Here is a 12,158-nt window from a genome sequence, read left to right as displayed (position 1 = left end):
AACTGCTCCTGCTCATCTGCCTTTAACTGCTGAAGTTAAGCAAACACTTTAAAAAGTTCAGCCGGAGCCTGGAACTTAGAGGGAAAGCAAGGAGAGCTGTTCCTGGTGTGAAAACAAAGTGCTAAATATCTGCACGATGAGTTGCTGCTTAAGGTACAGGGACTGCCAATAATAATGCTGGCAACCCTTTGGTCACAAATTTTACTAGCTATACGGTTCCAGGCTTTAGATGTGCAGTGTGGATGTGAACCTAGCCTGGCATCACCTCTTCCCCACTGTACACAATACAAACATTAATTATTGTTTTGTATATTATTGTATTGTAAATGAGCAACCCAATTCACACATCTTTCAGAATCTAAAACACAGCTCCAATATTCCACAAAAGTCAGTCTTGACACTCACCTTCCTTGAGCAACTTTTCATCATTCAGCAGGATGCTGCAAAACTGAGGGACTTGCTGCCTCCATTTCCCCAAGTCTGTTTTCCTAGAAGAGCTCTTAAGAGAAGCTTGCTTCCTACTGTCTCTTCCCATCTCCTCTACTAAGCCTAGGCAAGAGCACAGCATCCTTCCCCAGCAGTTCACTTCATGGATTGAGGCCTCAGAGTAGATTGCACCAATCAAACACATCTCACTTAACTTTTGAGCCCCATCCACCACTAAGTGGGCTGTAGCTACATCTTGCTGCAAGGCTACCTTTTGAGATGGAAAAATGGGCTTATGGCCTGAGATCAGGGCTTGCACAAATGTACCTAGAGAGAGTTGGGGTTGGGGTGGGGAGAGAGGGTGGTATATGTGGGATTTTCAAGAATCACAACATAATGTTAATAAATAGCAAAACCTGCAATCCTGGGTGTCAGGTGTTGCTGTGTATCTTCACAGTGCCAGCTTCCTGATTTCACAGTGGTGTGTGTGTGTGTGTGTGGTCTTTCAAAGGGTTTTTGTTAACCTGTGAGTGTGAAGAGAGCTGAACATATTAGGCATTAATCAAGAGTAGCACTGTGTGAACCACCCTGAGACCTGCAGGTATAGGGCAGTATATAAACTCAGTAAGTAAGAATACAGTGGTACCTTGGGTTACAGACGCTTCAGGTTACAGATGCTTCAGGTTACAGACTCTGCTAACCCAGAAATAGTACCTCGGGTTCAGAACTTTGCTTCAGGATGAGAACAGAAATCGCGCAGCGGCAGCAGCGGGAGGCCCCATTAGCTAAAGTGGTACCTCAGGTTAAGAACAGTTTCAGGTTAAGAACGAATCTGCAGAACGAATTAAATTCTTAACATGAGGTACCACTGTAATAAATAATAGCACCCTGGGTCCACAGTCACAATCGTTAATAGAGATCAACTCTTTGCATCTTCCTTTCACCCACAGGTTCATGCTCAAAGACATGACCTCCCCAAAGAACCATGGGGACCCCAGCTTGCCTCTCACAAAGCTACAACTTCCCAGAACCCTGGAATCTCATAATGGTGCAATGAGACAAAAAACAACCACCCATTTTTCAAGGCTGGCAGGAATGTGAAGTGTGTGAAAGGGGCCCTGGAACTCCCATAAACCAGCACTTCCTCCTGCAAGCGGCTTAGTCTTGGAGCGCCTTCTATGATGATGTAGAGAGTTTGACCTCTGGGTGTCAAAAATGCTCCATTTCTCAGACTTTCTTAGTAATCAGGGAATTTTAGTGCTTAACATTCTGGCTTTCTGGCTCATGTTGCAGCCAGCACCCTAACGATCCCGATACCCCTGCGAATGTGAGTCAGTCCTGCATCCTAATATGTGTAACAACATCACCGCCACGTCTGGAAGTAATTAAATGTCTCCGCACTCTTGTCATCTGACTTCCTGTTGCAGCTCTCTCGTACCTTCCTCCAAAGGCTGAAGCAGCCTCTCCTTTTCCCACTTAGCCAGCAGCAGGACTCTTTAATAAGGTCTGGCATACCTCAACCCACCCCAAACAAAACACTCACCTAAACCTTGTGACCTCTCCCTGCTTAGAGAGTCTGATTCCAGACTGGTAATCAGTGAGTCAACGGTTTAGCACATTTGCACATGCATGCTCTCTCTGGCCCTAGGAAGTCCCAGGAGACCCAATCACCCTTGCCAATTCCACTAGCCAGGAAGCTCACTTTCCCAGTCTTGCTTCAATCAGGCAAGTTCAGTTCTTGGAAGGAAGAAACCATCTCATTGTGCCATGAAACTAGGCAGTACAACAAGGCTTTCTTTGTGGTGGCCCCTGCTATGACCAGAGGTGAGGTAGATCAGCACAAGATGACTTCACAATGGAGGACTCAGCACCTTGAGCATTGCCAGGAGGGTGTGTGTGTGTGTGTGTGTGTGTGTGTGTGAGAGAGAGAGAGAGAGAGAGAGAGAGAGAGAGAGATGCCCCTCTAAATCAAGTAAATCAAGTAAATAAATAAAAATTACTTAACTAACCAATTGAATTGCAGATAACTTGGTTCTGCCCCACCCCCAAAACCTGCTCCCCAACATAAATCCTGGTTACGTCCGTGCCCAGCACCCTTCCTTTTTAGCAAGATGTGTGCTGACTCCCATAGGCACCACTGATCAATACCTGCTGCTGGAAAAGAGCAGTGTTCCAGAGCCTCAGTAAGAAAATCTACCCACTTTTTGGGCAGAGCTCCAGAAGCCACCACCCTCAGCATCAGCACCAGCACTGCTACTGTCATCACCACACCTGGGACGGAGCACTCAGCCCATTTCTCATACTTTCAACTCTGCAGATCTGCTTCAACAAACAGCCGTTTATCAGCAAGCCGCCTGATGGCTGTTGGGGCTGGTTAGGGCAGCTATAAATAAAAATGCTGTGCAAGGATATTCCTGCCAAAATCCCTTTTTCTATACCTCTGTTAAAGATGCAGGAGCCCTGGGTCTTTTTTTACCTAGTCACCCTACTGCAGGTTGTGGAGGAGCCATTTTGAGGAGGACTTGTCAATGTGTGATGATGGGGGAGCATGTGCAAGTGTGCTAGCCTCCCTCCCCATCCTTGTCTCCATCGCCCTCTGCATCTTCCCCTGAACTGTGTGCAGCAGGGAAGCCTTCTGTACTCAGGGAGGCTTTGCATATTTTGGATCCTTGATTTTCCAGAGCTCCAAAACACATTGGATCAGTCAAGGAGGGGGGCCTTTGTGTGCAGTGACATTTACCCACACCCACTGCTGGTATGCTGCCCTTGGAGTGTCGGCAAAGGTTGTGGGCAGCCCTCTGTCCAAAAAGGGGTTCACCACCCCTGTTTCACACATGTATCTGTATACACACTTGCCAACTGAGAATTACCATTCATGCATTTGATGGAGGAAGCTGAAGTCCAAGAAGTCCAAACCGCAACAAACTTCATTTGCAGCTGTGTGGAACCTCCAGTTTGGGGGCCAAATGCAGATCCACAGGCCATGCCTCCTCCTCAGACCACACCCCTCTCCAGATTGCTCCATGCCCTGCCTCAAGTGCTTTCCCACTGGTTGGGATGCATCTATAAACTATGGTAATGTCTCATTTGCCTGACTGTAGACAGGCGTGTGTGAATGGAGAAACCTCTGACTTTTGTTGGAATGTAGACTACCATACCAAGGAAAGAATCATATCCATTTGCTTGGATTGCTTTTGCCTCCCTGGCAGATTTCCTATGAGCAAATGCAGTCCTCAGACTGAAACCCTGCTTTAAGGTGGCACAAGACTGCGGTTTTTGTAGCTGGTTCTAGTTGTGCCGTTGTTTGAGAAATGGAAGCAGAGCTCAGACACATGGAAGAATGGTCCAGCTTTGGGCTACAAGAAGCAACATGCATGGGCTGCAGCAAAGGCTCAATTTACTGGTTGGTTGAGATCCAATGGTTTCTATACATGGTCTGTCTGTACACTGCATCCTCCCCCCACCCCCATTCCTTAGCCAGACCACCCTGCAGTGTTGCAACCACCCATCTCTCAAATCTGGCCACTGACAATGGGTTGCGGCCCCATTGAACATGGCTATTTTCCAGGACAGGGAAATTCCTCAGCGTAGGAAAAAATGGCATTGGGATCATTTCCATGGGCGCCCAAAACCAACTGACTGCAGCTTTCCAATATACGTAGACTGCTTGTACACACAGCAAAACGGAAGTGTGCAGAATAGTCACATGTCAATCTGCATGAAGACGACATGCCTTTTCTCTACATACAAGTGCTTTTGTTTTTTGTTTTCATAGAAAGTTTGCTGTGTCAGTAGCAGCCCTTTACAGGTGAGAATTATCTACCATCCCATAAAACCATAAAGCATCTATGTGGAACAGAAACACTGCTCATCTGAATAATGGAGCATCTGCACATTTTAAAACATAAGGACTAGAAGCCTGTGTCTTTCAAACAAACAAAAGGAACATGGAAAAAACCCCCAAACAAATTAGATTTACAAGAATCCAAAGTCTGTATATTGGTTGGGATAACAGAGGACAAATTCTTCACTCATGTTTTCCATTCTACCCCCACCCCAAGTTTGCTTTTTGGAATAAGGCTGCTTGTTTTCACGAATCAGGGAAAAACAAACCAGCTGCAAGCACCATAGGGTTGTGTATTTACATAGCGCCTTGGTGATGGTGAAACAGTGGACCAAGGGCTTTGAGTCCACAAGGAGGTGCAATTGCTCCCCACAAAGTTCTATGGAAGGTAGACAAAGTGTGTGTCTGTATGATCTGTATATAGTGCAACTTAGGAAGGTCCTAGACAAAAAGGGTAAGTTTGGGACAGTGGTTAACAGGAGCTGTTTGACATCCAAATGTCTTCTTCTGAAAATTCTCCCCTTGCAAAACCCAGCTCCTATGATGATGGGGCATCCTGGCATAAGGTAACAATGTCTTGCTTAGAAAAAGGAAGGGAAATAGCATCTTGGCTCCTCCTCAGCAGGCTCCTTCCAAGTGGTGGTGGGCGGCGGGGGGGGGGCGGTCTTTGGTTCTGGAGGGGAAAAGGCACCACCCCAACGTCAGAGCAAACTCTCAAGTTCTGCATCTAGCCTCCTGTGTCCCACTGGGAACCCTTTGTGATGTCAGATTTTCAACCCAAGACGATTCCAGAGAGGACTTCAGGTTTGCGACCGCTGCTTGCCCTGTGGAGTTCCACATGAGGCAGCTCCCAGTCACCAATTAATCCTGGCCACCTGCCACAGGCCCTTTCTACAGAGTCTCTGCCTGAACTTTTAGTCCGTTTTCCAGGGGAACATGGGCTGCATGGCCGGCAGGAGCCTGGGCTGTGATATGAGTAAGAAGCCACAAAGGAAGCTGTGTTCCTGTAGGAGGATGAAGCAAGCCTTCACTGGTTCATGGGCTCTTCTTCCATTGGCTCATCCTGCCGCCTAAAAGCAAAGGAAATCAGTTAGCACAATACCTTTGTAAAATCACAGGTGGCTAAAGAGCCAGGGTTCTCTACTGGAGCATGTTGAGATTGTGCAGGTCACCTGGCAACCATCATATGCGCATTTGTAACCTCAAGGATTGACTGCTGCAACACACACTTTATGGGACAGTTCTTGAAGACTCTTCAGAAGGTGCAGAATGCAGCAAAAACAGACCTCCTGGTTGGGGTGGGACAGCATATATCGTCTGTGCTGCATAATTTGTGAACAGCTGAGGATCAACACACAACCTGAACTAGGAGTAAATTCACTTCCAGCCCCAAATATGGAGTGTCAAAAGATAAGCATATCCTTGACTGTTTCTTGTTGGAGGTGTGGAATAAAGTTATCATGAACTTGGGCCCACCAATCTATTTATTGACCATATTTGCATTCTGTCCTCACAACAACCCTGAGAGACAGACTGGATGTGAGGCCACCCAGTGGGTTCATAGAGAAGTGCGCACATGAACCCAAGTTTCCCAGATTTAAATCAAATGTTCTCATCTAATATATCACCCTGGCTCTTTCTAAAAGTGGTGGCTGTCTCTTCAAAGTGTGAGCCTCCACTGAAACAGATGCTGCAATCCTCACTGGATGGCCGTTTTGAAATGTTTCCTCCTGCAAACAAATGCATTTCAGCCGTTCCTAAAAAAAAAAAAAAAAGTCTGATGGAATTCCCAGCATGTCCCAGAAGGGTACATGAGCTCCAGTAGGATTTGCATTTGGGAAATTTTGCTTCTTCCCTTCTTTCAAGTGGTTATCTTTTGAATTAAATGTTGTAGCAGCCATATTTATAGCTGTATGTGTACATGCGTGCACAGTTTGCCTGCAAAACCGACTTTCACCCATGAAACCACTTTCATAGTCCAAGGAGGCATAACTCACCTTTTCTCTGCCATTACGGAAAGTGAGGCCAGTGCTGTCACCGTCTCCACCTCTTCTGTGTCATGATGTTGCGCTTCCAGGAATGAATAAGCCACAGTGGGGGCAAAGCGCCGCACAGAGCTCCAGTACTGGCCTGAAACAGAAGAGCAGGATGAGTGCCTGGCTTGTCCCCACTGGCCAGTACTCAGTCAAGCACCTAAAATGGTGCACAGGGCACAGGAGCTTCTTTGAGGGTCAGAACCTATTGACCCAATCCCACAACCTCAGGATGCTGCTCTCAGCTGAGTTGTGATGGCAGCCTATGGTAACCCAGGGCAAAACAAGACTGGGTGGTAAATACACCTTTGCATTTCATGTGCAGGTTTTTAAACAACAAGCTGCAGCTATTGGTGTGTCGCAATGGCACCAGAACAGGCGTGGAAAGGGAATTTAACCTTTTCTCTCTCCTGCTGTGGTCTTGAGGAAAAGGGAAGCAAAGCCTTTCCTTTTGAACTCTGAGATACCAAGGAAAAGGCAAATGACAGAACTAGCTGCTGCCTGTTAGTCCACCCTTCCCACAGGCCTGCCAGCCTGCTGTGCAGGAAGGAAGGGCCTTCACCACACTTACTTTGTACCCGGATCACTGCCTCCAGGGAGCGCACCGCGTTGGCACTGGGCTTCTGCTGCAGGGTTTCCTCGGGGAGAGGCTCAAGCTGTGGGAACAAAACAGGCTGGGATGTGACTCTCATTCTCAGACTGTGCTATGAATGGTTTGCACACAAGCAGGTCCTCACAGTGAGCTTTATCCACATGTCCAACTGCATGGAGATGGACTCGGGGCTTATCCACACCTCGGTTTGCCCCACCATTTTCCCCTGGGAAAACTCACAGTCTAGTGATGAATCAGAAATGACAATCGGGTTTTCTGTGGAGTGCTGATTGTTCCAATTTAGCACTAAAGAGGGGTTTTCTGAGGGAAAGCAGAGGGGCCAAGGCAAAATCGCTTGGACCCGTGCCTAGAAAACATGGGACAATTGAAATAATAATAATAATAAATTTTTATTTATATCCCGCCCATCTGGCTGGGTTTCCCCAGCCACTCTGGGTGGCTTCCAACAGAATATTAAAATACAATAGTCTATTAGACATTAAAAGCTTCCCTAAACAGGGCTGCCTTCAGATGTCTTCTAAAAGTCTGGTAGTTGTTTTTCTCTTTGACATCTGGTGGGAGGGCATTCCACAGGGTGGGTGCCACTACCAAGAAGGCCCTCTGCCTGGTTCCCTGTAACTTGGCTTCTCACAGGGAGGGAACCACCAGAAGGCCCTTGGCGCTGGACCTCAGTGTCCAGGCAGAACGATGGGGGTGGAGACGCTCCTTCAAGTATACTGGACCGAGGCCGTTTAGGGCTTGAAAGGTCAGCACCAACACTTTGAATTGTGCTCAGAAATGTGGAGGAAGTGTGGAGGAACCCTCAGAGAAGAAAAAAGGATGCTTGCAGGCAACTGTTTTACAAAAACTGTTTTTTCATACAGAGCAAGGGGTTTTCAGCCTGAAGGCAACATTCCTTTGTAGAAGGTGTAGAAAATAATCCTGCTTGTTTAAACAGTGTTTTAATGAGTATGGTGCAAGGTGGTCTGCCATTTGTATTGTAAAGTGTGTGACGGGGGAAGTTGGAATGTGCTCAGAGGAGGGCCAAGATAATCAAGGGTCTGGAAACCAAGCCTTATGAGGAATGGTTGAAGGAGCTGTGTATGCTTAGCCTGGAAAAGAAGAGACTGAGAGGTGGTATGATAGCCCTATTCTAATAACTCAAGGGCTGTCCCATGGAAGAGGGAGGAAACTTGTTTTCTGCTGTTCCAGAGGGCAGCTCCCCAACCAGAGGAATCAAGTTACAAGAGAGGAGATTCTGACTAAACATCAGGAAGAACTTTGTGATGGTAAGAGCTGTTTGACAGTGGAACTGACTCCTTTGGGAGGTGGTTGGCTCTCCTTCCTTGGAGGGTTTTTTTTAAAGCAGAGGTTGGACAGCCACCTGTCATGGATGCTTTAGCTGAGATTCCTGCATTGCAGAGGGTTGGACTAGATGACCCTTCCCACTCTACAATTCTATGGTTCTGTCTGGTCAGGTGAAAGTCAGAAGGGGTGGAGACGCCTTATCTCAGTAGCAAAAGAGGGATGTTCTGGTTGGTGACTACAGGCTTAGAATTTTCATTTGGACTGTGTGATTGGCTGGTGCTGGGCTAAGAGGGACCACAAGAAGGGTATAAATGGCCAGGTGCTATTGAGTTGGGGCCAATCTATTCCTGTGGGTTGGAGGCTGGGTCCATGTTGGTTTGTGCTAGACTTGAGAGGAAGACCGAGTGGCTTGGTGGCAAAAGACTTTCTTGGGTGACCAGATCACTTGTCTCAGGCTGAAGAGACAAGGGGAGGACCTGTCTGCAGCACTGACGGAGAGCAGGAGGCAGTTTGAAATGCTGCCCTCTGGTGCCTGGTAGCAAAGTCAGAGGAAGACTCCAGGGCAGGGCAGGCTGCACTAAAGACAAGGCCAATCGGGCAAGAGAGTTCCTCAGAGCTGTCTTGGTGCGTGGACCCATCCAGTTGGACAAAACCACCCAAGCAAGTACAGATCAGCTCCTGTGAGGGCTGGGGGAAGTACCAAGGGCAAGAGCCTGTGGTTTCCCATCCCTGATAAGGCAGCGTTTCCCAGACTTTGGTCCCCAGCTGTTGCTAGACTACAGCTCCCATCGTCCTTGACCATTGGTCCTGCAACATTCTGTGATTTGCCTCAGGTGCCAAAATGTCTTGGGCCAGACCTGGCTGGAAGAAATAAATTTGTGGAGTGGCCACATCTGAGTGGTGATATCACCTGTTTGGCTTACAGAAGGTCTCAGGTTGGATTCCTGGCACTGCCAGTTTTTCTGTTTCTATTTTAGATTGTGAGCCTCGTGAGATTGGGTTCTATTACACCTGGGTTTTTTTGTAAAGTGCTATACACAGTTGAGGGCAATTTCGCATGGGGGTTTCGTTCCTGGCCCCTGTGCATGTCCTGCTTCATCCCTGTACCGCCCATTTCATGACGTGTTGAGTGACATTTTGGGTCAGTTCTGGGTTTGGTGCTGTGTACGCACACATGATGGCAATAGTTGTAGCCTGTACATAGATGGCAGTTACCAGTGCGTGTGTGTGTGTGTGTGTGTGTGTGTGTGTGTGTGTGTGTAGGTGCTGGTACTCACCATGAAGTTGTTATATTAAGTGCCACACTTTTAGCATTTGGGGAGAAATGGTGCTGGTCTTGCATACCCTTGGGTATCCCCAGTAAAAAGCACTGGCAGTTACCTAAATATATCATTCTAATCCCCGGAGGCTGTCCTTGATTCTGCTAAGGATGGGCTCCACTCACCTCATTGCCCAGCAGGACAGAGACACAGGCCTCTGAGGCATCGCAGATGGCAGTCAGATCATGGCCCCCTTCCAGGGCAAGGACAAGAGCACCTCCAGCCACACTCATCAGCTGCCGGGTCATGTAGCCAAAACCTGGAGGGAAGCCAAAGGAAATGGGAGAATTAGACTTTATGGCCCTCACAGACAAGAGCACCCTCCCTGTGCATGGAAGATGTCCCACGCTGTCCTCTTGAACACACCCAGACATTCCACACTTCTCTCTCTCCCTTTCTGCCCCCCCAGCACCCCACTTTCTCTGAACCTCCTTCCCAGTTATAAAGTGGATGTGGCTGATTCATAAGGCAAGCACTGCAATGCCTCCTTCCCCAAGGAGTGACATCTGTAGTCAGACCAGGCTGATGTGGGCATAATGATCAATGGGTCACCTAAGTGCACTAAATCCGTATTTGGCACCCCGCCAGCAAGTAATCTTACTGAAGTTTTTGAGTGGAGTGCTAAGCAGACATCGATGCCCCCACCTTTAAACACTTTCTGGATATAACTGAATTGATGGATTCCTTTTCTGGCCTTTTTTAGGACAAACTGGTTGGGAACCCAGATTCCATTACAGACTCTGAAGTCCTGATACTGTAAAGAGCGCTTTTCCTGCTTAGCTACCCTGCGGGTCCTGTTTCTTCAGATACACCACTGTGTAACCAAGGGCTGGTGAGGAGGACACCCTGTTCATGGTGTGAAGGCCACAGTGGGCTCTGAGGCCCTGGTGTTTGATTGTGACATCATTATCATGGGGTAGGTGAGGATGCCATCATTTCTGACCAAACCTGGACCCCCAATCAGTCTTAGGTGATGGAGGCAGATTTCTAATTATCTGGAAAGAAGGGTGAGTTTTTCAGTCTGTCAGCAGCCTTACATTTGGCTGAGACCTTGTAGCCTCCCAGTGGCGGCGGATGGCCGTCAGCTGCATCAAAGCCGGCAGACACCAGTACCACATCCGGAGAGAACTCCTGGGCTATCGGCATCACAACAGTCCTGCAGAGGAGGGAAAACAACAAGAGTCTAGGGTGGCTAGCATCACTGTCACTGGGCTAGCACACTCAATGCTCCTGGGCTTCTGCTCCCAGAGTAAAGCAGAACACACTCTAGCTGTAAGGATGGTGCAGAATTCTGCATCAAACCCCTACCAAAAATTCTGCAATGCAAATTCATGACCAGTGTGTAAGGCACAGAACTGTGTGTGCTTTTACGATGCATTATACTTCTGCTCGAGACTATCCATATTCCTTCCTTCCTTCCTTCCTTCCTTCCTTCCTTCCTTCCTCTCTGCAATAATTCATTCTGATTTTTGCAAGTCACGTGGAAGAATAAGAACCTACACATGGCATGGCCTGAAGGCACCTGATCATTCAGCCACCTTGCTGAAATTAAGAGGGTCGGGGTCTGGTCCCTGACTAAGTGGGGGATCACCTGGGAACCCCATGAATTCAATCCTCAATCCTATTACGGACGGAAAGTGGACTATAAATAAAGCAAACCATAGAACACAAGGCACAGACACACAACCTTCTATGAAATATTAAGACCAATCAACAGAAGACAATGGGCCATATAGAATTTTTACCCCAAGGTGCTGCTTTATAAAGTAATTATGGAAGGGTCATAGCTCAGTAACAGAATGCCTGCTTCTTTTTAGACAAAATGAAACAGGAGGTTTTTATTACAGATTTTGAGCAATGCAGTTGAAGTACCAGACAAACAAAAAATAAAAGGGAAAGTTGAAATAGGAAAAGGGGACATGTATTGAGGCGTTTTTCACCATATAACCGTTAAATGTAATACAGTATACTGCCCTGCTGACTATGACGGTCAAGAAAAAGCTGACCAAATGTTGACAGAGCACCTCCAGGAAGGCCCTTGAAAATCTGACACAAGTAAGTGTGCATTTCTGTCCTAAGACTTTTCCTGAAGCTTTTCTTCCGTGGCTAATGAACCAATGTTTTCTTTCTTTCCATAAAGCAGGAGAGGGCAGGAAAGTTTAGGCAGGAAAATGTCTGGAGGGGAGAGGGTTGAGATGCAGTCTCCAACCTAGCATAGGTCTTTCAGAGGAGACTGTAGCTGCATCTCCTAAACAAACAAGCAGTCCAAAACACTCCCCCCCCCACAAACCAGAACACCCACCAAACATGAATAAATGAACAGGACTCTGAGGATTTTTATTTTCTGAATGTGGTTCAGCAACATGGATAGCTTGGCCAATGTTCAGCACCCTCTCTTGCATCAGAGACATTGGCAGCCATTGTTTGTGCATTTTCCAAAGCTCACTTTAGCAAATTAAGGGCTAGAACTTCTCTTTCTCCAGCTGAGCCTAGTTCGATCTTCTACTTTTTGCTATCTTTCTTTCCTGAGTTCCTGTGGTATGACATGGACCCGGTGGCCTATGGCTTCTCTCTCCCTGCTCCTCTCCTCTTTCAGTGTTTCTCAGATGTTTTGAGCTCAGCCTCCCTCCCTTCCC

At 47.4% G+C, this 12,158-nt stretch overlaps 1 protein-coding gene and 2 long non-coding RNA genes across 10 annotated transcripts in view; 1 reads left to right on the top strand and 2 right to left on the bottom strand.

The window, feature by feature from the left end:
• The window catches only part of LOC309336254, a 49,370-nt gene extending 46,559 nt beyond the window's left edge, over nt 1–2,811 (bottom strand). Inside the window, exon 1 of one of the 3 annotated variants that reach the window (XR_014153944.1) lies at nt 2,129–2,811. This is a non-coding gene — a long non-coding RNA (uncharacterized lncRNA). Of the gene's footprint in view, nt 1–405; nt 794–2,128 lie in introns of those variants that run through there. The other 2 variants (XR_014153945.1, XR_014153946.1) reach the window with 2 other exon arrangements.
• On the top strand, nt 676–1,835 carry LOC309336278. The gene is made up of 2 exons (XR_014153975.1): nt 676–749; nt 1,377–1,835. It is a non-coding gene; the product is annotated as an uncharacterized lncRNA (long non-coding RNA).
• Nucleotides 2,812–4,303: 1,492 nt separating the features above from the next.
• HDAC7 (histone deacetylase 7) overlaps nt 4,304–12,158 on the bottom strand; it is a 186,704-nt gene continuing 178,849 nt past the window's right edge. For all 6 annotated transcript variants that reach the window (XM_081851707.1, XM_081851708.1, XM_081851706.1 and 3 more), the window contains 5 exons: nt 10,560–10,678; nt 9,648–9,781; nt 6,875–6,959; nt 6,268–6,400; nt 4,304–5,340 (listed from right to left, as the gene is read on the bottom strand). In XM_081851707.1, coding sequence (XP_081707833.1) covers nt 5,298–5,340; nt 6,268–6,400; nt 6,875–6,959; nt 9,648–9,781; nt 10,560–10,678 — 514 coding nt within the window. In that variant the 3' untranslated portion in view covers nt 4,304–5,297. The remainder of the gene's footprint in view (nt 5,341–6,267; nt 6,401–6,874; nt 6,960–9,647; nt 9,782–10,559; nt 10,679–12,158) is intronic.

This window comes from Podarcis erhardii (genome assembly GCF_964252035.2).
Source record: "Podarcis erhardii genome assembly, chromosome: 2".
In the NCBI taxonomy this organism is placed as follows: domain Eukaryota; kingdom Metazoa; phylum Chordata; class Lepidosauria; order Squamata; family Lacertidae; genus Podarcis; species Podarcis erhardii.
This window is presented reverse-complemented; position numbering and strand designations above follow the sequence as displayed.